Source organism: Lethenteron reissneri, chromosome 51 (assembly GCF_015708825.2).
Source record: "Lethenteron reissneri isolate LAM-NWPU_2019-01 chromosome 51, ASM1570882v1, whole genome shotgun sequence".
Classification (NCBI taxonomy): Eukaryota; Metazoa; Chordata; class Hyperoartia; order Petromyzontiformes; family Petromyzontidae; genus Lethenteron; species Lethenteron reissneri.
The window spans coordinates 7,771,460-7,796,952 of NC_083829.1; the positions used below are offsets into that span (position 1 = coordinate 7,771,460).

At 60.6% G+C, this 25,493-nt stretch overlaps 1 protein-coding gene across 1 annotated transcript; it reads left to right on the top strand.

Moving 5' to 3' along the window:
* The first annotated feature begins 6 nt into the window (after positions 1 to 6).
* LOC133355552 (plexin-A4-like) lies at positions 7 to 18,277 on the top strand. Its single transcript, XM_061572891.1, has 27 exons — positions 7 to 12; positions 424 to 580; positions 890 to 989; positions 1,409 to 1,523; positions 2,174 to 2,374; positions 2,968 to 3,064; positions 3,263 to 3,453; positions 4,242 to 4,393; positions 4,578 to 4,698; positions 4,898 to 5,034; positions 5,279 to 5,446; positions 5,978 to 6,071; positions 6,752 to 6,994; positions 7,574 to 7,708; positions 8,295 to 8,529; positions 8,700 to 8,842; positions 9,268 to 9,536; positions 9,848 to 9,914; positions 10,383 to 10,529; positions 11,029 to 11,188; positions 11,921 to 12,024; positions 12,669 to 12,762; positions 13,612 to 13,802; positions 15,096 to 15,265; positions 15,546 to 15,758; positions 16,588 to 16,738; positions 17,124 to 18,277. Exons 1-27 carry the CDS (start codon positions 7 to 9, stop codon positions 17,217 to 17,219), a joined length of 3,957 nt encoding a protein of 1,318 aa, XP_061428875.1. The 3' UTR covers positions 17,220 to 18,277.
* The last annotated feature ends 7,216 nt before the right edge of the window (positions 18,278 to 25,493 follow it).

Sequence of the window (25,493 nt, forward strand, 5' to 3'; positions counted from 1 at the left end):
TGGCTAATGAACGTGTGTGTGTGTGCGCGAGTGGCTAATGAATGTGTGTGTGTGTCTGTGTTGCGAGTGAACATGTATATTGTGTGTGTGTGCGCGAGTGGCTAATAAACGTGTGTGTGTGTGTGTTGCGAGTGAACATGTATATTGTGTGTGTGTGTGTGTGTTGCGAGTGGCTAATGAACGTGTGTGTGTGTGTGCGTGAGTGGCTAATGAACGTGTGTGTGTGTGTGCGCGAGTGGCTAATGAACATGTGTGTGTGTGTGCGCGAGTGGCTAATGAACGTGTGTGTGTGTGCGCAAGTGGCTAATGAACGTGTGTGTGTGTGCGCGAGTGGCTAATGAACGTGTGTGTGTGTGTGCGAGTGGCTAATGAACGTGTGTGTGTGTTGCGAGTGGCTAATGAACGTGTGTGTGTGCGCGGCAGCTGACCCTGCGGCTAGTGAACGTGCCGGACCTGTCGGCGGGGGTGAACTGCACGTTTGCGGAGTTTGCCGAGACGGAGGCGCTGGTGGAGGAGCGGGAGCGAGTCAGCTGCCTTTCGCCCTCGCCCCGCGACGTCGCTCGCATCCTCAGCAACCGTGGTGGGTGTGGGGGGGGCACGGCGACGATGCTGGGGTGGGGGGGCGCGCGGTACACTGGGGTGCAGAGGGACATGGAAAGGGAAGGGATATGGTTGGTGGATAGGATCAGGGTTAGTGGATAGAGTGAGAGGTAGCTAGTTGTGGTTGTGAGTCACATGCCCTCAAAGTGCACCTTGCCTGGCACAGGTGCCGTGGTGACGTCACCGTCACTTAGTGGCGAATGGCGGTTGTGTTGGTATTGGATGTGCGTGTTCCTGCGGTGCAGCTGTAGTAATGGTGTGTGTGTGTGTGTCCCATGCGGTCCGCCAGGCGACACGCGTGTGGTCAAGCTGGGCCTGCGCTCACGCGAGACCGGACGCGAGTTCGCCAGCACCGACTTCGTCTTCTTCAACTGCAGCGTCCACCCCTCGTGAGCGACGCAGCCACGCGCAACCGCAATCAACCACTGCGCAGCCAGAATCAATTGCACGCAATCACAATCAATCGTGCAGAAACCACAATCGGTCACGCACAGCCACAATCACCCATGTGCATTCAACCACACGCAACCACAGTCAACCATACACAACCACACAGTCACACTCAACCACGCGCATCCACACACAGCGCCTACTAAACCACACACAGCAGATACTCTGCTGCACACAGCCGCACACAGCTTAGTTCTATAGCGTGGTGGTGGTGGCAGCTGTATTCACTCTGTGGTTTCTCTTGTGTTTGTATATTACCTTGGTGGTTGTTCTGGTAGTTGCAGTTGTAGATTACCGTGGTGGTGGTGGTGTTTGTAGCGGTGGTTGTAGTAGTGGTGCTTGCGATGGTTGTGTGCAGGTGCCTGGCGTGTGTTCGGAGCGAGTACCGCTGCCACTGGTGCAAGTACCGCCACGTGTGCACCCACGACCCCACCAGCTGCTCCTTCCAGGAGGGCCGCGTCAACACCACCGAGGTGCCATTGCCACCGCGGGGTCACAGGGGTGGAGAGGTCACCACGGGGTCACGGGGGGGGGTGTGGTCCCGACGGGGTCACTGTGGGGGTGGGCATGGCGAGGTCACTGGGGGCAGTCGTTACGATGGGGGCGGTGGGGGTCACGGCGAGGGGTCACAATCGGATCACCAGGGGGAGGGCCTTGAGTTGAGTTTTTGTTGATACCAGAGGAGAACTCGGGAGAGGCGCCTTGGGGGTCACCAACATGACGGCAGCAATGCTCACAAAAACAAGAACAGCAATGAAGCAAACATAAATCGTAGCCAAAGCAACCAATAATTGTAACTGTCCAATGATTTTCTTAACTCGTCCCATGATCATCCCATGATAATCCCATGATAATCCCATGATCGTCCCTTGATGCTGATGCAGCCTGCACCAGCAGCTTCCCTCCTCTTTCCGCCGCCTGATGACGATTTCTTGCGTTGCGATCGAAACGTCGTGATCTATTACTTTTTCTACCTACGTGACTTTACCGAAAGAACCAAAGGGTATGGATTCCTGCAGTCACGAAAGCTTCAAATCAAGATTGTCTTTGATCATCCTGTAACCGTGCCATGGCTGTCGCTTGACCATCCCGTGACCGTGCGTCCGTCTCTGTGCGGTGGCAGGACTGCCCCCAGCTGCTCCCCTCTCCGGAGATCCTGATCCCCGTGGGGGTGGTGAGGCCCATCACCCTCAACGCCAAGAACCTGCCGCAGCCGCAGTCGGGGCAGCAGGGCTACGAGTGCGTGGTGAGCGTGGTGGGCACCGAGGTGCGCGTGCCCGCCCTGCGCTTCAACAGCTCCAGCGTGCAGTGCCAGAACACCTCGGTGAGTGTGGTGGTGGTGGTGGTGAGCTTAGTGCTGAGTGTGCTGGTGGTGATGGTGTGTGTTGTGTGTGTGGTGTAACGGTTAGCTCCGAACCCAGTGTGTGTGGTGTAACGGTTAGCGCAATGCGCTACGAACCCAGTGTGTGTTGTGTTGCGTAGCGGTTAGCGCAATGCGCTACGAACCAAGTGTGTGTTGTGTAGCGATTAGCGCAATGCGCTATGAACCAAGTGTGTGTTGTGTGTGGTGTAACGGTTAGCGCAATGCGCTACGAACCCAGTGTGTGTTGTGTGTGGTGTAATGGTTAGCGCAATGCGCTACGAACCCAGTGTGTGTTGTGTGTTGTGTAGCGATTAGCGCAATGCGCTATGAACCAAGTGTGTGTTGTGTGTGGTGTAACGGTTAGCGCAATGCGCTACGAACCCAGTGTGTGTTGTGTTGTGTAACGGTTAGCGCAATGCGCTACGAAACCTCGCACCTCCGATTAGCACGGTTGGCTACATAATACAGACCCAAGTTCGATTCTCGCTCACGGCCAACATCGGTGACGACGATCTTAACGAGGTCTGTGTGTGCGTGCGCGTGACTTGGCTCAGTACACGTACGAGAGCGGCTCCGTGAGTGACCTCCCGGTCGACTTCTCCGTGCTGTGGAACGGCCACTTCGCCATCGACAACCCCACCAACATCAAGGGTACCGCCACGTACACACACACACGTGCACTCCCGCCTGTACAACTTGAGCGTCGCGTTGTACCGTTGTGCCGTAGCATTGTGCCGTAGCGTTGTGCCGTAGTGTTGCGCCGTAGCGTTGTGCCGTAGCGTCGCGCTGTACCGTTGTGCCGTAGCGTTGTGCCGTACCGTTGCGCCGCCTTGTGCCGCCCCCCCACAGTTCACCTGTATAAGTGCGGTGCGGCGCGCGACAGCTGCGGCCTGTGCCTGAAGGCCGAGCCCAAGTTCACGTGCGGCTGGTGCCAGCCCGAGGGGAAGTGCTCGCTCAAGCAGCACTGCACCCAAGCGGCCGTCAACTGGATGCACCTGCTGGTGGGGTCGCGGCGCTGCACGCACCCCCGCATCACCCAGGCGAGTCCCCATGCAGATGTGCAACGTATGCTGACAAAGACAAAGATCCCCCGTGTAGCCTGAGCAGACATTTGGGGCAAGTGCTGTTAGCGAGCACCTACGAAGGACCGCACGGCACACGAGGAGGCCGGTGGCCAGCACTATGCCCGGCTGTTTTGGCCTCCCTACTGGCGATGTTTACACACCGGTTCAGATGTTTGTCACTGGTGTTGGTCGTGAGCGGGAATCGAACTCTGATTGCCAGATTCGTAGCGCAGCTCGCTAACCGCTACACTACTGCTCCCCATAGCAGCCAAATACTTTAAACGCATGTTGATTCTAAATGTGGAGGGAAAAACCAGAGGACCCGCAGAAAAATCAACGCGACCATGGGGAGAGAGACATGCAAACTCCAAATATACAGGCGTCAGGGTCTGAATCGAACCCACGATCTCTGGCATAACAGGCAAGGTAGTTTTAACATTTCGCCACCGTGGCACCGAAGCGGATGTTAAAGGTCCCCGTGACGCCATTCGCAATAATAGGTCACTGTGTGCCGAAAATTGACACTGCAAATTTGGGCTCAAGAACAGCCTCATTGCCCCCTCCTACTGCGAAAGTCTGGCAGGGCCCTCCTCGAAGAGAGTCGAGAGACTCGGCGAGGCTTCCAGGGCACAGGACGAGGAATAGTAAAAATCACAAGGTCGCATCGAGCGAACGGGGGGGGTCAGAGGTCGGAGGCGAGAAGGCGCCTTGCAAGGGGTCGCAGATGAGAGCGGCGCATGTCCCCACCCCCGCTCCGCCCGCAGGTGACCCCGGCCACGGGGCCGCGGGAGGGCGGCACGCGCGTCACGATCCGCGGAGAGAACCTGGGCTTGGAGCTGTACGAGGTGACGGAGCACGTGATGGTGGCCGGCGTGCGCTGCCTTCCCCTGCAGCACGAGTACATCAGCGCCGAGCAGTGAGTCACGCGCTCGCTCACACTCGATCACACGCTCACTCGCGCGCTCGCTCAGTCACTCGCTCAGTCACTCGCTTGGTCACTCACTAATGCGCTCACTCATGCGCTCACTTACTCGCTCGCGCGTTCAAGCGCACTGGATCACTCGCTCGTTGTATTTACGTGTGTGTGTGTGGCGTGGCAGGATCGTGTGTGAGATGGAGGAGGCCGGCCGCTCCGATCCCCCGTCCGGCCCCGTCCGCGTCTGCGTCAACGTCTGTCTCCCCGAGTATACGGCCGTGTCGCAGCAGCACTACCGGTTCACGGTGAGCCGCGCGGTGTGATGCGGTGCGACGCGGTGTCGCACAGCGTGCGCGACGGCCGTGTCGCAGCAGCACTACCGCTTAACGGCGACACACACGGTGCGACGCGGTGCGACGCGGTGCGACGCTGTGCTTGGCGCCGCCGCGCGGTGTGTTGTGCTCGGGCTCCGTGGTGACCCGTGCCGCGTGTGGGGCCCCCCAGGTCCCGGTGCTGAGTGGCCTCCGCCCGGACAAGGGCCCCGTGTCGGGCGGCACCACCGTCACCGTGCTGGGAAGCAACCTCGACGCCGGCAGCACCGTGGCCGTCACCTTCAACAACAACAGCTGCCGCTTCCTCAGGTGGGACGGGCGGCCACGCCGCAGCGCACGTGGCCACACAGACAGGCCACACACGGCAACACGGCAACGCGGACAGCACCACCGCGTGCACCGTAACGCTACTCCAGCCGGCCGCATTGTGCGTCTCTGGTTCTTTCTGTCCCTGTCTCTGTCCGTCCCTATTTCACAATTTTACGTTATTCTCCGCATCTCACCGCTCCTCCCTATGCCCCCCCCACCCCCCCACCCCCCGCGTGGCTTGCAGACGCTCCGCCACGGAACTGGTTTGCGTCAGTTCGGGCGCGAGCTCGGGGCTGGGCCGGGCGCGCGTGGCGCTGCACATCGACCGCGCCAGCGTGCACAGCGAGCTGGCCTTCGAGTACCGGGATGACCCCACGGTGACACGCGTCGAGCCCGAGTGGAGCATCTACAAGTATGTCCGCCGCCTGCCTGTCCTCTATCCCTCACACGCGTCTCCGCTCTCTCTTTCTCACCTCTCCCTTTTTCTCACCTCTCCCTCTGTCTCTGCTGTGCCAACGTCTCCACTGTGCCAGTGTCTCCGCTCTCACTGTATCCACTCTATTCCATTCCCTCTGCGTCTGCACTCTCTGTGTGTCTCCCTGCGTCTCCCGTTTTTGTCGTCTTCACGTATTTCCACAATTTCAGCCCAAGTGTCCATGTTGTATCACGCGATGAGACAATGTTTGCGTGGCACAGACCAGCGTCTGTGGATGGCGAGCGTTTGTGTGTGGGTGTGTGCGGCGTTTGTGTGTGGGTGTGTGCAGCGTTGTGTGTGTGTGTGTGTGTAGCGTTGTGTGGGTGTATGCGGCGTTTGTGTGTGTGGAACGTTGTGTGTGTGTGTGTGCAGCGTTGTGTGTGTGTGTGTGGAACGTTGTGCGCGTGTGGCGAGCCCCGGACCTGACGGCATGTGTGTGGTGCTGCGGACGCTTCTGTCCGTGTGCAGTGGCAGCACCATGGTGACCGTGACGGGGACCAACCTGGCGCTCATTCAGGAGCCCAAGATCCGCGTCAAATTCAACGGCTCCGAGAGCATCAGCGTGAGTAGGGGGACACGCACGCACAGGGAGGGCAGGGAGAGCAGAGACACGGGGAGGGTGGAGACACTGCAATAGCAGAGACACGGGGAGGGTGTGTGGACATCCGGGTGGAGTGTGGAGACACGGGGAGAGCGGAGACACGGGGAGGGTGGAGACACTGGAATAGCAGAGACACGGGGAGGGTGTGTGGACATACGTGTGGAGACACGGGGAGAGCGGAGATGCAGAGAGAGTTGAGACAGTAGGAGAATTAAGGCACTGGGAGAGTGGGGACCGGTCTTGGGCCTCCACGAACATCAGCACAGAAAAGACAAAGATGGCCAAGTGTGGGGTTGGCCACCCACTCTTTTGTGTGCCGTACCGCCCTTCATAGGTGCTCGTTAACAACACTTACGCGGGGGATCTTTGTCTTCATGTGAGCTGGTGGCGAGAGTGGGGGCGTGGTGTTTAACCCTACAAACACCCTGACTGGTTTAATCTCCAACCACGGCGAACATCGGTGGCGTGTGACTGAACCAGTGCTGAGCCTGCCCTAGGCCGACTCCCCACCTTTATGTGGGCGAGCGTTGCCCCGCCCGCACCGCCCGCACCGCCTGCACCGCCCGCACCGCCCACTTCGCCCCCGTGCGCCGTGCCGGCCTTAGCAGGCGTTGACCGTGCGCGCGTGCCTGTGTGAGCAGGCCTGCGAGGTGGTGAACGGAAGCCACATGGTGTGCCGGGCCCCCGGGCTGCCCCTGGGCGCTGGCCCTCTTCTGGCCGATGCCGAGGTGCGGCCCGACGAGTTTGGGTTCGTCCTGGACGCGGTGTCGGCGCTGCTGGCCATCAACAACTCGGCCTTCCTTTACTACCCCAACCCCTCCTTCGAGATGCTCAGCCCCAGCGGCACACTCGAGATCAAGCCGGGGGCACCCATCATCCTCAAGGTAGAGGCCTCTACTGGCTGCAGGAACTGGGCGGGCTTGCTGTGAGGGGGCCGGGAGTGGGGGGGTAGCAGAGGTCGCAATCGGGTACCTGATACCCGTACCCTACCCGATACCCGGCTACCCGTACCCGGCCAGGTACGGGTACCCGTTTGCGACCCTGGTGCGGCCGGGTACGGGTAGGCCGTGAGTCACTGGTGAGAAACCGTTTGTCACTCATTTCACGGTCACCATGGTGCTGTCGTTTGCCAGAGGGAACTGGGGCATGAGTCTGCTGCCAGCAGGGGGGTGATGATCGCTCCGCTGTGTGAAAAATAACAACAGAGTGATTCTTTGCTGTGTAATTTTTTTTTTCAAACTTAGCCGACTCTTTGCGGTTTACGTTACGGGATCTGTAACGTCGACCGATCGCAGCGGACGGCGCCGCGTGGTCGTAGTAGACTCGCCGCGTCGTGCGGCTACAATGTAAAGGCGCTGCCCTGCAACTGTTCGCTCGCGGCACTGCTGGCGGAGGGGTGGGGGGGGGTAGCAGTTGTGACGGCGGTGTCCGTCCACGTCGCCCATACTGTCACTCGTCCCCAGGGTCGGAACATTGTTCCGCCGGGCGGGAAGCTCAACTACTCGGTACTGATCGGAGACCACCGGTGCGAGGTGACGGTGTCGGAGACGCAGATCCTGTGCGAGTCGCCCAGCATCACCGGGCGCCACCGCGTGCTGGTACGTGCGTCACACGGGGGTGTCGGGGGAGGTGGGGTGCGCCATGTGTGTCTCCGTGTCTGTGCGTGTGCGCCTGTGTTCGTACGCGTAGCCATTGCAGAGCTGCAGACCGATGTAAATGAGTTCACGAGCGATCGGCCCCAACAGTCCCCTGAAGAGCACACAGGGTGGGGACCTGTATGCGGGGCTGTGCGGGGCAGGTGGCTATACGGGGGATCTGTGTGCGTGGGTGCGGGACAGGTGGCTACACGGGGGATCTGTGTGCGTGGGACAGGTGGCTACACGGGGGATCTGTGTGCACGGCAAGTGGCTATATGGGGGTTCTGTGGGTGTGGGACAGGTGGCTATATGGGAGATCTGTGTGCGTGGGTGCGGCACAGGTGGCTATGCGGGGGATCTGTGTGCACGGCAAGTGGCTATATGGGAGATCTGTGTGCGTGTGGTGCAAGTGGCTAATACGGGAGATCTGTGTGTACGGCAAGTGGCTATACGGGGGATCTGTGTGCACGGCAAGTGGCTATATGGGAGATCTGTGTGCGTGTGGTGCAAGTGGCTAATACGGGAGATCTGTGTGCGTGCGGGGCAGGTGCGCGTGGGAGGGAACGAGCAGTCCCCCGGGATGGTGCACATCTACTCGGACAGCCTGCTGAGCCTGCCCACCATCGTGGGCATCGCGGTGGGGGGCGGCCTCCTCATATTCATCATCGTCGCCGTGCTCATCGCCTACAAACGCAAGTCCAAGGAGAGCGACCTCACGCTGCGCCGCCTGCAGATGCAGATGGACAACCTGGAGTCGCGCGTCGCGCTCGAGTGCAAGGAGGGTGAGTGGAGCGTGCGGCCACTCGCTCCACGCTCGCCGCTCCACGTTCACCACTCACCACTCCACGTTTGCCGCTCACCTCTCGTGCGTGTGCGTGTATGTCTGTGTGCGCGCGCGTGTGTGTGACTGATGTGTAATCGCGTGCGTGCGTGCCTGCGGTGTCTGGCGCAGCCTTTGCGGAGCTGCAGACTGACATCAACGAGCTGACCAGCGACCTGGACGGCACGGGCATTCCCTTCCTGGACTACCGCACGTACGCCATGCGCGTTCTCTTCCCCGGCATCGAGGAGCACCCGGTGCTCAAGGAGCTGGAGGTTCGCAGTGTGTGTGTGCGCGCGTGTGTGTGTGTGTCGCATGTGTGTGTGTGTCGCATGTGTGTGTGCGCGCGTGTTCACACGTGTGTGAGGAGTGGTAGCGCAGCAGTTGACGTGCTGCGCTACGAATCCGGCGACCCGAGTTCGATTGACGCTCAAGGCCACCTCCAGCGACGATTATCTGAACCGGTCCTGGGCCTCCCCTCGGTTAACTCACCCACAAATCAGTGCCTGGTGCGGTGTGTAAACATCGCCACCGGGGAGACAAAGGCGGCAGGACGTGGTGCTGACTACCCACCCCATCGTGTGCCATGCCGGCCTTTCCCCCAACAGCCTGTGGAGGCGACGCTGGAGTGCGGATGTTTGTCTCTGTGCGCGTGTGTCGATTTGAACTTGCGCGCGTTGCGTTGCGTTGCGCCGCGCAGGTGCCCGGGAACCGTCAGGAGAGCGTGGAGAAGGGCCTCAAGCAGTTTGGGCAGCTGCTCAACAACAAGGCCTTCCTGCTCACCTTCATCCGCACCCTCGAGTCGCAGCGGAGCTTCTCGATGCGCGACCGCGGCAACGTGGCGTCGCTCATCGCCACGGCGCTGCAGGGCAAGATGGAGTACGCCACCGACGTCCTCAAGCAGCTGCTGTCCGACCTCATCGACAAGAACCTGGAGAGCAAGAACCACCCCAAGCTGCTGCTGCGCCGGTCAGCACGGGGCACCGCACGCACACACACACGCACACACGCACGCACGCAGAGGCAAATCTCACCCGTATAGCCTGAACAGGCTGTTGGGGCGAGAGTGCACATTAGCGAGTGGCATCTATGAAGGCCTGGCACTGCACACGAGGGGGTGGGTAGCCAGCACCACGTCCGGCTGCCTTTGTCGGTGATGATGTTTTACACACCCCACCGAGTACTCATTTGAGGCAGAGTCTACCTAGGGGGAGGCCCACACGCACTCGCTGTGGTGTGAATGTGGAGAGTGACTCCCTGCCTCGCTCTCTCTGTGCCAGCACGGAGTCCGTAGCTGAGAAGATGCTCACCAACTGGTTCACATTCCTACTGCACAAGTTTCTCAAGGTGAGCGGGGGTGGCATCTCCACTCACCACACATCTGCCTCACCACCTCACTCACCACACGTGCCCCTCACCACCTGACTCACCACATGTCTCCCTCACCACCTCACTCACCACACGTGCCCCTCACCACCCGACTCAACCCACTCACCACCTTCCCCTCTGTTCTCTCCAAGTCTTCCTGGGTCTATTTGTGTGCCTGCGTGGGTATGTGTGTGTGTGTGTATGCCCTTGTGCATGTGTGCACGTGTGTGTACGTGTTTACACGTGCGTGTGCGTATGCCCTTGTGCTTGTGTGCACGTGTGTGTGTTTACACGTGCGTGTGTGTATGCCCTTGTGCGTGTGTGCACGTGTATGTACATATTTACACGTGCGTGTGTGTATGCCCTTGTGCGTGTGTGCACGTGTGTGTGTTTACAAATGCGTGTGTGTATGCCCTTGCGCGTGTGCGCTTGTGTGTGTGCGTGCAGGAGTGCGCCGGCGAGCCCCTCTTCATGCTCTACTGCGCCATCAAGCAGCAGATGGAGAAGGGGCCGATCGACGCCATCACGGGCGAGGCGCGCTACTCGCTCAGCGAGGACAAACTCATCCGCCAGCAGATCGACTACCGCACCCTCGTGAGTCCTCCACGGGGTTACTGGCCCTGAGCACCGAGCCCCCGTACCCCGGGCCCCGTACCCCCGTGCCTCCATCTCCTGGGCCCTGTACCCCCGTGCCTCCGTATCCCCGTGCCCCAGTGCCCCGTCCCCGCTAGCCCCGTGCCCTGAGTCTCCGGGCCCCGTGCTCTCCTACCTCTTCACTCTAAGCCCGTAACCCAAGCCCCCGAGCCTTGAGTTGAGTCTCGGTAATTATTCAATTGGGATGACACGTCACCCCCTGCTCTGAAAACTTGGCAGGACCCTCCTGAAAAAGAGTCATGGGACTCCGCGAAGTTCTCCTGGGTGAACAAGCAGAATGGGGCCGGGCTGTGGTTGATTTGCCGCTTGGCCCAGTTTCTGCTGCTGTTGCTACCGTAGCAGCTGAAATTGACGTCAATGCTGCCGTTGTTGTTGTTGTTTGTTGGCGTTGTTGTTGACGTACTTGCCGTTGTTGTCTGCGGTGGCACGGCCGCTGCAGACGCTGAACTGCGTGAACCCGGACAACGAGAACGGGCCCGAGGTGGCGGTGAAGCTGCTCAACTGCGACACGGTGACGCAGGTCAAGGAGAAGCTGCTGGACGCCGTCTACAAGAACGTGCCCTACTCGCTGCGCCCCAAGAGCGTCGACATGGACCTGGGTGGGCACGCACACGTGCAAAGATAAAGATCCCCCGTATAGCCTTAACAGACTGTTGGGGCAAGTGCTGTTAGCGAGCACCTATGAAGGCCGGAACAGCACACGAGGGGGTGGGTGGCCAGCACCACGCTCGACCGCCTTTGTCTCCCTAGTGGCAATGTTTACACACCGCACCAGGTACTCATTTGAGGCTGAGTCGACCTAGGGGAGGCCCGGGACCGGTTCAAATAATTGTCACTGATGTTGGCAGTGAGCGGGAATCGAACACGTGTCGCCGGGTTCATAGCGCGGCGCGCTAACCGCTACACTATCGCTCCCCACACAAACACACACGCACATGTACACACACACACGCAGTGTGGTGGATGACATGAAAACGGTCGGTGTCTGGTCGAGTCGTCAACGTGGGTTTGAGGAATCACTGAGTGAGGTTGACGGGAGGAGTAGCCATGGTAGTAGCTATCACTGAGTGAGGTTGACGGGAGGAGTAGCCATGGTAGTAGCTATCACTGAGTGAGGTTGACGGGAGGAGTAGCCATGGTAGTAGCTATCACTGAGTGAGGTTGACGGGAGGAGTAGCCATGGTAGTAGCTATCACTGAGTGAGGTTGACGGGAGGAGTAGCCATGGTAGTAGCTATCACTGAGTGAGGTTGACGGGAGGAGTAGCCATGGTAGTAGCTATGGAAGAGTGACCAGGAGGTGACGTACGCACGCGGGTCACTGTGCGTGCAGAGTGGAGGCAGGGGCGCATGGCCCGAATCATCCTGCAGGACGAGGACATCACCACCAAGATCGAAAACGACTGGAAGAGACTCAACACTCTCGCCCATTACCAGGTCACCTTGCCACCAGGCCACCTCACCATTAGTTAACCTCACCACCTGGTTACCTCGCTACCAGGTTACCTGACCACCAGGTAATTTCACCACCAGCTAAGCTCCCAGCACGTGGAGCGAGGCACCGAACGGCGTGACCGCGTGTGTGACTGTGTGTGACTGTGTGTGACTGTGTGTGACCGCGTGTGTGACTTTGTGACTGCGCCTGACCGCGTGTGTGACTGTGTGACTGTGAGCGTGTGTGACTGTGTGTGACTGTGTGTGTCTGTGTGTGTCTGTGTGTGACTGTGTGTGACTCTGTGACTGCGCCTGACCGCGTGTGTGACTGTGACTGTGTGACTGCGCCTGACTGCGTGTGTGACTGTGTGTGAGACTCTGTGTGTGACTGTGCGTGACTGTGTGTGACTGCGCCTGACCGCGTGTGTGACTGCGTGTGTGACTGCGTGTGTGACTGCGTGTGAGACTCTGTGTGTGTGACTGTGTGTGACTGTGTGTGACTGTGTGACTGCGCCTGACCGCGCCTGACCGCGTGTGTGACTGTGTGTGACCGCGTGTGTGACTGTGTGTGACTGTGTGTGACTGTGTGTGACTGTGTGTGACTGTGTGTGACTGTGCGTGACTGTGCGTTTGACGCGGCTGTGCAGGTCGCTGACGGCTCCATTGTGGCGCTGGTTCCCAAGCAAACGTCGTACATCGCCAACCCCACGGTGCTGCCGCGCCCCTCCGTGAGCCGATACGGTGCGTGCCACAACGCCAGCGTGAACCATCAACCCCAACCAACAACCCCCAACCGCAACCCCCGATTAGCACGGTTGGCTACGTACGGTGCGAAAGACGTTCAACACACATATATACATACAACCCGTACCACCAACCACAACCCATACCATTAACCCCCAGCCACTACCCTTGCCACAAACCCACAACCACAACATCAACCTGTACCACCAACCCCCAATCGCGACCCTAACCCATACCCCCAACCGCAACCCTAATCCGTACCACCAACCACAACATCAACCCATACCACCAACCACACCACCAGCCCGTACCACCAATCCCCAATCGCTACCCAAACCCATACCACCAACCCCCAACCGCAACCCTAACCCATAGCACCCACCGCAACACCAACACATACCACCAACCACAACACCAACCCATAGCACCAACCACACCACCAACACATACCACCAACCCCCAACCGCAACCCTAACCCATACCACCAACCACAACACCAACACATACCACCAATAGCACCAACCACAACACCAACACGTACCACCAACCCCCAACCGCTACCCAAACCCATACCACCAACTACAACACCAACACGTACCACCAACCCCTAACCGCTACCCAAACCCATACCACCAACCACAACACCAACACATACCACCAATAGCACCAACCACAACACCAACACGTACCACCAATGGCATGAACCAGTGCTGGTGACCTGCCAGAAGCTTATCGGCAAGGATCCAACTCTGTTTGTTACGGAGAGAACAAAGGACTTTCCAACCGAGTCGCTAACCTTGTACCCGTGACCCCGTGACCCCCCACCCCTCCTCCCCCTTGCGACAGAGAACATGATCCGGTACGCGGGCAGCCCGGACTCGCTACGCTCGCGCACGCCCATGATCACGCCCGACCTGGAGAGCGGTACCAAGCTGTGGCACCTGGTGAAGAACCACGACCACGCCGACCAGAAGGAGGGCGACCGCGGCAGCAAGATGGTGTCCGAGATCTACCTCACCCGGCTGCTAGCCACCAAGGTGAGGACACACCGCCGCCCCCCCCCCTGCCCTGGGATCAATCTCACCTGGTCACTCGCCAGCAAGGTGAGGATAAGCACACAGCTCTTTCCGCCCCGGCATCGATGTCACCTGGTCGCTCACCACCAAGGTGAGGACACTCACACCGCCCCCCCCCTGCCCTGGGATCCATCTCACCTGGTCACTCACCACCAAGGTGAGGACACTCACACCGGCCCCACCTGCCCTGGGATCCATCTCACCTGGTCACTCACCACCAAGGTGAGGACACTCACACCGGCCCCACCTGCCCTGGGATCCATCTCACCTGGTCACTCACCACCAAGGTGAGGACACTCACACCGGCCCCACCTGCCCTGGGATCCATCTCACCTGGTCACTCACCACCAAGGTGAGGACACTCACACCGCCCCCCCCTGCCCTGGGATCCATCTCACCTGGTCACTCACCACCAAGGTGAGGACACTCACACCGGCCCCACCTGCCCTGGCATCCATCTCACTTGCCACACCGCCTGGCAAGCCAGGGTTTGGCTTCCCCTCGACGCGCACGGCAAGGTAGAGGGTCGCAGCATTAGCGTGCTCCACCGAGCCTCACTGCCTGTCTCCACAGTGCTGGATTACAGGCCACGTGCGTAGCCACCACCACCGCCGCCGCCGCCCAGCTGAATGCGGATGAGTCGTCATTGACAAGAGCCACCCCCCACCACACGTGTCGCACAGCGCTTTACATCTCCCATCTCATCTCGAACATTTGAACGAGGATCCTCCAGCGGCAGCTGTCACTGTGTGGCACGAGGTGATTCAGCAGCTGGCCAGCAGAGGGCGTTGGTCCGTCGGTAGCGGGCGATAAGTAGAGGTCGCAACTGGGTACTCGATACCCGTACCCAACCCGATACCCGGCTACCCGTACCTGGCCGGGTACGGGTACCCGTTTGCGACCCTGGTGTGGCCGGGTATGGGTACGGGTAAGGAATCAAACCTCGTTTGCGACCTCTGGCGATGAGTGCTGCTGCTGTGCCTGATCCCATTTGAGGAGATTGCATCACCTCAGCGTTCCATTGCCTCAACACGCAGCGGCCTACGTTGTGATTTGTCATGGATTATCGGATTAGCCCACGTAATGATCTGGCCGACACGGCCAAACAAATGACACGGCCGCTTGCGTGCGAGCCATGTATGACTCGCCGGCGGGAGGCGCAGGAAGCCGATTGCCGATGCTGCTCACGAGCCGGCCGGCCGGCGTGCGTGCGTGGCACTGCTGACGAGCAGAGGTGTGTGTGCGGCGCTGCAGGGCACGCTGCAGAAGTTTGTGGACGACCTGTTTGAGACGATCTTCAGCACGGCGCACCGCGGCAGCTCGCTGCCCCTCGCCATCAAGTACATGTTCGACTTCCTGGACGAGCAGGCCGACCGGCACACCATCAGCGACCCCGACGTGCGCCACACGTGGAAGAGCAACTGGTGAGCGTGGGTGGGTGAGCGTGGGAGGTGAGTGTGTGTGTGTGTGTTGGTGAGAGGAGTATGTGTTGGGCGAGCGTGGGGGTGAGAGGGTGTGAGCTTGGGGACGAGCGTGGGGTCCCAGTGCGCTCTCCACTGTTCACACAATCAACGCGAGCTCCACTCGACCTTCGGCGAGCATCTGGCGCGCCGTGCCAACGCCGGCGCCGGCGAGACAGAGACGGACACGGGGGGGCGGCCGGGGTTAACGTTGCTCGTACCTGCGTGCGTCTCCTCCTCGCAGCCTGCCGCTGCGCTTCTGGGTGAACGTGATCAAGAACCCGCAGTTCGTGTTCGACATCCACAAGAGCAGCATCACGGACGCGTGCCTCTCCGTCGTCGCGCAGACCTTCATGGACTCGTGCTCCACCTCGGAGCACCGGCTCGGCAAGGACTCGCCCTCCAACAAGCTCCTCTACGCCAAGGACATCCCCAACTACAAGAACTGGGTGGAGAGGTAAGCGCTAGAGAGGGGGAGGGGAGTGCGCCGGGGGGAGGGGGTGGGGGGGACCGGCGATAGCGGTGCCGGTGAGGGTCATGACGATGGCGTTGATGGTCATGGTGATGGCGTTGACGGTCATGGCGATGGCGTTGACGGTCATGGCGATGGCGTTGACGGTCATGGCGATGGCGGTGACGGTCATGGCGATGGCGGTGACGGTCATGGCGATGGCGGTGACGGTCATGGCGATGGCGTTGACGGTCATGGCGATGGCGTTGACGGTCATGGCGATGACGGTGACGGTGACGGTGACGGTCATGGCAATGGCGGTGACGGTTACGGCGATGGCGTTGATGGCCACGGCGATGGCGTTGATGGCCACGGCGATGGCGTTCATGGCCACGGCGATGGCGTTGATGGCCACGGCGATGGCGTTGATGGCCACGGCGATGGCGTTGATGGCCACGGCGATGGCGGTGATGGTCACGGCGATGGCGGTGATGGTCATGACGGCGATGGCGGTGATGGTCACGGCGATGGCGGTGATGGTCACGGCGATGGCGGTGATGGTCATGACGGCGATGGCGGTGATGGTCACGGTGATGGTCACGGCGATGGCGGTGATGGTCATGACGGCGATGGCGGTGATGGTCATGACGGCGATGGCGGTGATGGTCACGGTGATGGTCACGGCGATGGCGGTGATGGTCACGGCGATGGCGGTGATGGTCACGGCGATGGCGGTGATGGTCACGGCGATGATGGTCATGGCGATGGCGGTGATGGTCACGGCGATGGCGGTGATGGTCATGGTGATAGCGTTGACGGTGTCCGCGCGTCCCAGGTACTACTCGGACATCGGCAAGATGGCCGCGATCAGCGACCAGGACATGAACGCGTACCTGGCGGAGCAGTCGCGCCTCCACGTCACCGACTTCGCCACCATGAGCGCCCTCAACGAGATCTACGCCTACGTCACCAAGTACAGCGACGAGGTGTGCGAAGCGTTTCGTGTGTGCGGAGAGGTGCGAGTGGGCGGTGGTGTGGCGGTTGGCGCTATGCTGCACCACAAACTCGACGACCCGAGTTCGATTCCCGCTTACGGCCAACACCAGTGACGATTATCTGAACCGGTCCTGGGTCTCACTTAGGTCGACTCAGCCTAAAATTAGTAGTTGGTGCGATGCCTAAAAATATAGCCACTCGGTAGACAAAGGCAGCCAGGCGTAGTGCTGGCCACCTACTCCCTCGTGTGCCATGCCAGCCTTCATAGGTGCTCGCTAACTACACTTGCCCCAACAGTCTGTTACGGCTATACGGGGGATCTTTGTGTGGAGGTGTGTGTGTAAGCGCCCCCACATCTCCCCGTCTCTCCTGCAGATCCTGTGCGCGCTGGAGGGCGAGGATCAGGCCAAGAGGCAGAGGCTGGCCTACAAGCTGGAGCTCGTCATGGCCTGCATGCGGGGCAGCACCTGACCGCTGGTGCCCGTTTCCCCCGCGCGGCCACAACCGAAGAAAACCACCTCCGCCACCTCCTCCTCCACCTCCACACCCGTGTACGATGACCGATGGCACTCCGTGGGGGGTTTTCGTAGGAAACGCTCGTCGCTTGGGGCAAGAAACGCTGGAGACCGTGTCCGCCGGCGTGGGTGGGGGGTGGGGGGCGGCTGGGGCGGCGCGACCCTCATCTTTTGTAATCCCCGCGTGAAGCCGTTTCTCAATCCTCGCCGCCGCACCCCCATTGTTTACACGTGCATGTGATCGCTAGCAACCCGTGTTCCGCTTGTGCCACCCCCCCCCCCCCCCCCTTATCCTCATTCCCCACCTTTGCCCTACCCTCGTGTGGTGCAAAGCATTCTGGGGAAGTCAGGAAAGGCGTGGTGTTGCCGGTGGTGGTGGTGGGGAGGGGCAGCTGCACCCCCCCTCCGTTGTTCGTATAATTTCTTTTTCCGACCCCCGCATGCCCCGCCGCACCGCGCTCTCTCCGTTCTCCCGTCCGCCACGGATTGCGAGCAGCGCCACAAACCACTGCTTCTGCGCGAGGGGCGAGGGGGGTGCAGTGGGTTGGGGGGGGGCGGTCTTTGCGAACTTTTTCATAGGAGAGATGCTGAGAGTCTTGACAGCTTCAGTCAAAATCGGCAGTGTGAATGGCAGCTGCTGCTGCTGTCGTCATCTGCCCATGTTTTGGTTCTTGATGAAGAATTCGGTTCATGATTTCACCAGACGCTACAGGCTCGCTCATTACAGGCGCCCGTTTACTTGACACTACAAGCTCGCTCATTACAGGCGCTCGTTCACCTGACGTTACAGGCATGCGCGTTAACCTGACACTACAAGCTCTCTACAGGCGCTCGTTCACCTGACGTTACAGGCATGCGCGTTAACCTGACACTACAAGCTCGCTCACTACAGGCGCTCGTTAACCTGACGTTACAGGCATGCGCGTTAACCTGACACTACAAGCTCGCTCACTACAGGCGCTCGTTCACCTGACGTTACAGGCATGCGCGTTAACCTGACACTACAAGCTCGCTCACTACAGGCGCTCGTTAACCTGACGTTACAGGCATGCGCGTTAATCCGACACTACAAGCTCTCTACAGGCGCTCGTTCACCTGACGTTACAGGCATGCGCGTTAACCTGACGCTAGAAGCTCGCTCTCTACAGGCGCTCGTTTACTTGACACTACAGGCGCGCGCGTTAATCCGACACTACAAGCTCGCTCTCTACAGGCGCTCGTTCACCTGACGTTACAGGCATGCGCGTTAACCTGACGCTAGAAGCTCGCTCTCTACAGGCGCTCGTTTACTTGACACAACAGGCGCGCGCGTTAACCTGACACTGCAGGCGCGTGCCGAGCGAGTGTGTGTGTGTGTGGGGACCGCGTCGGGGTGACGAGGCGGTTGTCACGCATTTCAAATGCCCCCCGCGCGCGCTTATCCGGGAGGAGCAGAGTGAATCTGCGACCGCGGCTTTGCGGCGCGTGACGGCCCCAGGTCGTGAAGGCCCCTGGGGCTACGTCACTCTAACCTGGACAATCGCCCTGTGGCTCGGACACAACGGGGAGGGAGGTGGTGGTGGTGGGGGGGGGGACACCTTTGGGTGCGTTCCGTGAGCAACGACTTGAATGTGAGCGAGGGGACACAGGCCGCGGAGATGCTCGTCGTCAGCGGCGAGAGAGGCCCGACTTGGGTTTGAACCGTCTGTGCGCGTTGACGCCGCGAGGCCCCCCCCCCCCCCCCCAGCCTGGCCTCTCATCGCTCGGTGGCGCTCACGGAAGTGGTGGGAGAGTTCGGGGGGGCGGGCAGGGGGGCGGGGGCGGCCGCGCGCGCCGCTGTGACGCCAACCGCGCTCTCGTGCCGACTGTCCACGGAGCTATAGGACCAGAAGCCATTTCTCCCGTTTTCGCGATACCGGGCCGAGCGCCGGTGTGCGCGGATGAGCGACCGCCCCCAGGGGGGGGGGGGCAGCGGGGGGGGGGGGGCAGCGGGGGGGTGGGTGGGTGGGTGGGTTGGGGGCCAAGGTACCGAATCTCGATCGCGTGACTGCGTTTGGTTTTGCAGCGCGCGACGCCGATCCCCGTGACCCCGTCCCGTGCTCAGTCTGCGATTCGAGGAGCTGGAGCCAGGGGTTAGGGGGCCGTGATCGTGGGGAAGGGGGAGCAGGGGTGGGGGGGGGGGGTAGACGCGGCCGCCCTGCCTGTAGTGGACAGATTTGCACATGTTCTAGGAGACTTCGTTAGTATTTCTACTTTTGATAGAGTACGCTTTCCGTTTTGACTGCATGATATAGAAACAAACATTTCCATGCGCGACCTTTACGTTGAACGTTTGAAGAAGAACGAGGAGGAGGAGGAAGAAGTTGTCATTTTGCAGGATGAGCCGACGATCGGACACGCTGTGGGGGGACGGGGAGGGGGGGGAGGTGGGGGGGCGTAATAACGATGTGTTGTGCAAACGTCGCGAAGGCCGGTGCGGGACCGGGGGCCGGTGGTGGGGGGCGCGGTAGCACGGGGAGGGGGGGGGGGTACGTGAGTTCCGTGCGTGGCTCTGGCGGGGTGGGGGGCCCTGTCCGCAGCCCCCCCCCCCCCCCCCCCCCACCGGCCTTCATCCTCGACCCTCGTGAATCATATACAGTAAGTATTTTCATGTGAAGAGGTCCAATCGTGTATCTCGGTCAATGTCCTTGTGGTTCTAGTGTTACTCACACATCCCCTCCACCGGGGGGCCGCGGAGTGCGAGGGACAGCACCGCGCGGGCGGGGGGGGGGGTCGGATGGGCGGGGGTCGGGCGGGTGGGGGGCGGGGAGAGGAGGGGGGGCGCCTTCCACCACCCGCACCCCCCCCACCCCGTACCGCCACCTCCCCCACACAGGGTCCACTGCTGCCAAAGCGAACCTGGGTCGCGCCGTGCTTTGCTGCGTGTGTGCACGAGCGAGTGTGTGTGTGACTTTGTGTGAATGTGCACGAGCGTCGGTGAGTGTGTGCGTTTGTGACGGTGAATGAGTGTGAGTGGGTGTGAACGAGCGAGTGTGTGACTGTGTGTAAATGTGCACGAGCGTCGGTGAGAGTGTGCGTTTGTGACGGTGAATGAGTGTGTGTGTGGATGTGAACGAGCGAGTGTGTCTGAGCAAGTGTGTGTCTTGTGTATCCGCGTGTTTCTCACACCGACACGTTCGTTCATTCGGTCGGCGTGAGAGTCGCAGTGCGTGAATCTGTGAGTGGCAATTTGTACGTAAATGTGTAATGACGACTTGACACACTTTTCTTGAGATGGTTTCTTTATTCAGTAGCCACGTGCTCACACTCGGACAGACGGAGACCCCCGAGTCTCCCACGCATCTCCCTTGTATACGGTCCGAGGCCACGCCCCCATTCCCGAACTTTCTCGCAGGTTCCAGACGCTCGCTCTACCGGCAGATTCCACCGTCCTCTTCCGTCGCCTGGCCACGCTCCGATTCTCAATCATTCCCGTAGCCACCAGTCCATTCGTATTGCAAGCTGATTCCCCTGTTATTGCCTCCCGTGGCCACTAGTCCGCTCTCACCGTAGGTTGACTCTACTGTCATTGCAAATGTAAATGTTCCTGTCAGTTTGTGTGAATGTTACTGCGAATGTGTGCAGAAGTGTCATGGTGTGTCCGAGTATCTTTATGTAAGTGCATGTGTGTTTGTGAGTGGTTCCCTCTTCATCAACCATGTTACGTACGCTGATGATCTGGTAATTACTGCTCGCTCAGAGAAGGAGTTGGGGGCGCTGCTGCTGAATCTGGAGCGTGCTACTAAGAAGTGGGGCCTTACCATCAGCCTCACCAAAACTAAGCACCCATCTGGGTATTTTGTGTCGTCAAACACTCCACCCATACCTGGGAAGTGTGCTTATGACCAGCTCTGGTTTGACAGCAGAGGTTGCACGTTGAATCAATCGGGCTCCATTATCTTTTCCATTGGCTTCGTAACACTGTGGAAGCTACCTGGTCTGTTGCTCCACATGAAACTTCGGATCTTCTCGGCCACAGTCAATGCCGTCCCTTCTCTTTGCTTGGAAAACGTGGACCCCCCCCTTAATGGAACATCTACGTCGGTTCGAAACATTCAGGCTCGCCTGCCACGATCCAGCCTGGTTTTAACTTGGCTGGATTGTGTGGGGAGCTTAAAGATTATTGAAAGATCTGGACACAGTCCGGCAGGCAAGGCTGTGTTGGCTGGGTCATGTAGCCTGCATGCCCAGCCACCGCATGCCAAACCATGGTTTGTTTGGCCGGATAGAGGGGGCTAAACGGGCACGCACAGGCTAGAGAAGCGATGGAGTGATGTGGTACTGGATATGGAGCGGAGTGGACTTACCGATAACTGGTACCAGCCGTGTCAAGATCGGCCTCTGAAGGAGGCTCGTGAAGGACGCTACTGGGCAGTTAAGAGGCACTTTTCCTCCAACAATAGCGAAGGGCAGAGAAGCAACGCTCACAACAATGAGCAGACCACTTGGCAGCTAAAACACAGTCGGCACAGTAGGGGGCATAGGTGGTGAATCTGCTCGTCATCTCGGTCAACCCATGGCATCTCGGTCTGTTCTCTGACCTGCCAGCGAGCCTTCAACACTTCACGTGGCCTCACGGTGCACCTGGCCTGGCACATGCGCTGTCGCGAATGACGGCCGTTGTATCCAAGCCTTTTAGTGTGCATGACTGACCGAGTGTGATGCGTGTGTGACTATTTGAGATCATATTAGTATGTGTGTGCGTGTGTCTGTACGCGAGTGTGCGCGCGTGCATGTCCCAGTATATCCATGCGTGCGCTTGTCAACGTATGTACGGCTGCATGCGAACGAGCGAGTGTGTGTGTGTGTGCGCGCACGCGTTAGGCCAGTGTACCCGTGCGAACGCGTGCGTGTTGTGCGCGCGCTGTCCCGCGCTCCGCCGGTCGCTCCCGTGGCGTTGCTCTGTGGTGGCTGGGGGGGGGAGCGGTTGCTACGTGCGACGCGGTTGCTCCGGACTTGGGTCCCCGCGTTCCCCCCCGATCGCCGCTCCGCGCGGAAGAGTCTGCGGAGCCCGGTCCCGCGGTCCGTCCCGGTACTTGAACGACTGTAAATATATGCACTCCTATTTTAAACATCAGAACGAATTTTACTACTTGTACATAAACGATTTTTCAGCAAAAGGTTTACTTAATAAAGTGTGTCATCACCTGCCGAGCGACGTGTCGTGGTAGAGCCGAGTAATTGGTGGGGTCTCTGTGGATACCAGGGTTGAGTCGTCACCATGGAGACTGGATTGGGGTCACTGTGGAGACCCTGGGTGGGGTCACCGTGGAGGCCCTGGGTGGGGTCACCGTGGAGACCCTGGATGGGGTCACCGTGGAGACCCTGGATGGGGTCACCGTGGGGGCCATGGATGGGGTCACCGTGGTGGCCCTGGGTGGGGTCACCGTGGAGGCCATGGATGGGGTCACCGTGGAGGCCCTGGGTGGGGTCACCGTGGGGGCCCTGGGTGGGGTCACCGTGGAGACCCTGGATGGGGTCACCGTGGGGGCCATGGATGGGGTCACCGTGGGGGCCCTGGGTGGGGTCACCATGGAGGCCCTGGATGGGGTCACCGTGGAGGCCCTGGGTGGGGTCACCGTGGGGGCCCTGGGTGGGGTCACCGTGGGGGCCCTGGGTGGGGTCACCGTGGGGGCCATGGATGGGGTCACCGTGGGGGCCCTGGGTGGGGTCACCGTGGGGGCCCTGGGTGGGGTCACCGTGGAGACCCTGGATGGGGTCACCGTGGGGGCCATGGATGGGGTCACCGTGGAGACCCTGGATGGGGTCACCGTGGGGGCCATGGATGGGGTCACCGTGGGGGCCCTGGGTGGGGTCACCGTGGGGGCCATGGATGGGGTCACCGTGGAGACCCTGGATGGGGTCACCGTGGGGGCCATGGATGGGGTCACCGTGGGGGCCCTGGGTGGGGTCACCGTGGGGGCCCTGGGTGGGGTCACCGTGGAGACCCTGGATGGGGTCATCGTGGGGGCCCTGGGTGGGGTCATCGTGGGGGCCCTGGTGAATTGTCACGTTTTGCCGTGGGCTTGATTTGTGGGAGCCAGAAAAGCGGCGGTGCTATGTGACGTGCATCCCCCCCCCACTCCCACCACGGGGGGGCGCCCGCGCGGAGATGCTGGCGTGCATCCTGGGACGAATAGGAACATTGATATTAGAAACGACAATTCGCGTTACAGCTGATGGCAAATTTACATCCCCGGCTGTAAATCCATAACTTCCACCGATAGATGGCGCCTAGTGCTTTGTCTAAGACTCTACACTAGACACTCTTAAGACTAGTCGAGGAGTTGAAGTCCTCTGGGGAATTGAGATTCCCCCCTCCACGGTGCATGGTCTCGGTGCTTTGTGGATTGGACGCTACACACCTGCGGAAGGGAATGCGGCTGGGCTCACGCTCTCGCGGGCTCCATCACACTCAGGGGTGTGGGTGGGGGGGTCCCCAAGTCCTCGTTCAGTCAGAATAACTCGGCGGACGGTGACGTCTCGCCTCGCTCGCCCTCTTCAAGATCCTGGAGGCACTCCTCGTCCCCCACATCTCACTCGACCACTCCACCCACCCCCCGCGCACTCTCCCCACCTCTCCCCTTCCATCTCGCCCTACGCGCCCTCGCCCCACGTCCGACTCGCACAGACCCATGGATTTCGAAGATAACGGCGCAGACTCGCGTAAATGACACACAACAACAACAACCGCCATTCGCCACTAAGTGGCGCTGACGTCACCACGACGCTTGTGCCAGGCCATGTGCACCTTGAGGCCACGTGAAGTGTCAAACGCCCGTTGGCAGGAGGTCACGGGGCAGACCCAGCAGGTGCCACGGGTCGACTGACTGAGATGACCGAGATGACTGGCTGATGCACCACCTGTGCCCCATACTGTGCCAACTTGCTATGCTTTAGCCACCCGGCGCTCCGCTCGTTGTTGTGAGCGTCGCACACACTGGCACAGACACAGGACGGTGCCTCCGCTGTCGAGTGATTGCACTCTGCCTCTGTGCGGCGGCGCGAGATGTGGCCGCACCCCCACGATGAACGAGTCCACGTGTTTAAAAGCTCCGATTTCTCTTCGGTCATCTCCGCTATTCACTTGCTCGCTGTTCTTTATTTCACGCTGCGGCTTGTGTCATTCTGCCAACCCCCGGGTCGCTCGCTGCTGCCCGTCAGACTGCGCTCTGCTCCCCCCCCCTCTCCAGTTCTCACAACCACATGACCCTCGAGCAGTGCAGTTGCGGCCCCAGTGATGGACATCGTGGCCCCAGTGATGGACACCGTGGCCCCGGTGATGGACACCGTGGCTCCAGTGATGGACATCGTGGCCCCAGTGATGGACATGGTGGCCCCGGTGACGGACATCGTGGCCCCGGTGATGGACATCGTGGCCCCAGTGATGGACATGGTGGCCCCGGTGATGGACATCGTGGCCCCGGTGATGGACATCGTGGCCCCAGTGATGGACATCATGGCTCCAGTGATGGACACCGTGGCCCCGGTGATGGACATCGTGGCCCCGGTGATGGACATCGTGGCCCCGGTGATGGACATCGTGGCCCCAGTGACGGACATCGTGGCCCCGGTGATGGACATCGTGGCCCCGGTGACGGACATCGTGGCCCCAGTGACGGACACCGTGGCCCCGGTGATGGACATCGTGGCCCCGGTGACGGACATCGTGGCCCCGGTGATGGACATCGTGGCCCCGAGTGAATGGAGGGAGGAGGGGGGGCTGAACCACAGTGGGGGTTCATCTCGCGTGGAGGACCCCCACCATGGCGGAGGGGAGTGATGCGACTCCCGTGTGGAGCCACGCGAGTTATGTAACTCCGTGGTGGCCTTTTTTTGACGTCGTCTGCAGAAAGCGCGGATTGAGTGGCGGTCGGTCAGTCGGTCGGTTGAGGGGGGGGGAGCGGCGGACGTTGCCGCTGATTAATCTCTAATCGCCGAGGCGCCCCGCTGGTAAACACCGGCGACCTGCAAACACCGGGAGGGGGGGGGGTTATCTGCTCCCGGCGCCGCGCCTCCTGGCCACGTGCCAGCCGGGCCAAGCCCCCTCCGGTCCCCGAGTCTCAGGAGGGGCAGCCGCGGGGTCCACGTGCTCGTCCCGTGGGGGGTAGGGGGTGTGTGTGTGTGTCCCCCCCACGGGGTCCGCGTGCTCGTCCCGTGGGGGGGGGGGGGGGGGTAGGGGGTGTGTCGTCCCCCCACGGGGTCCACGTGC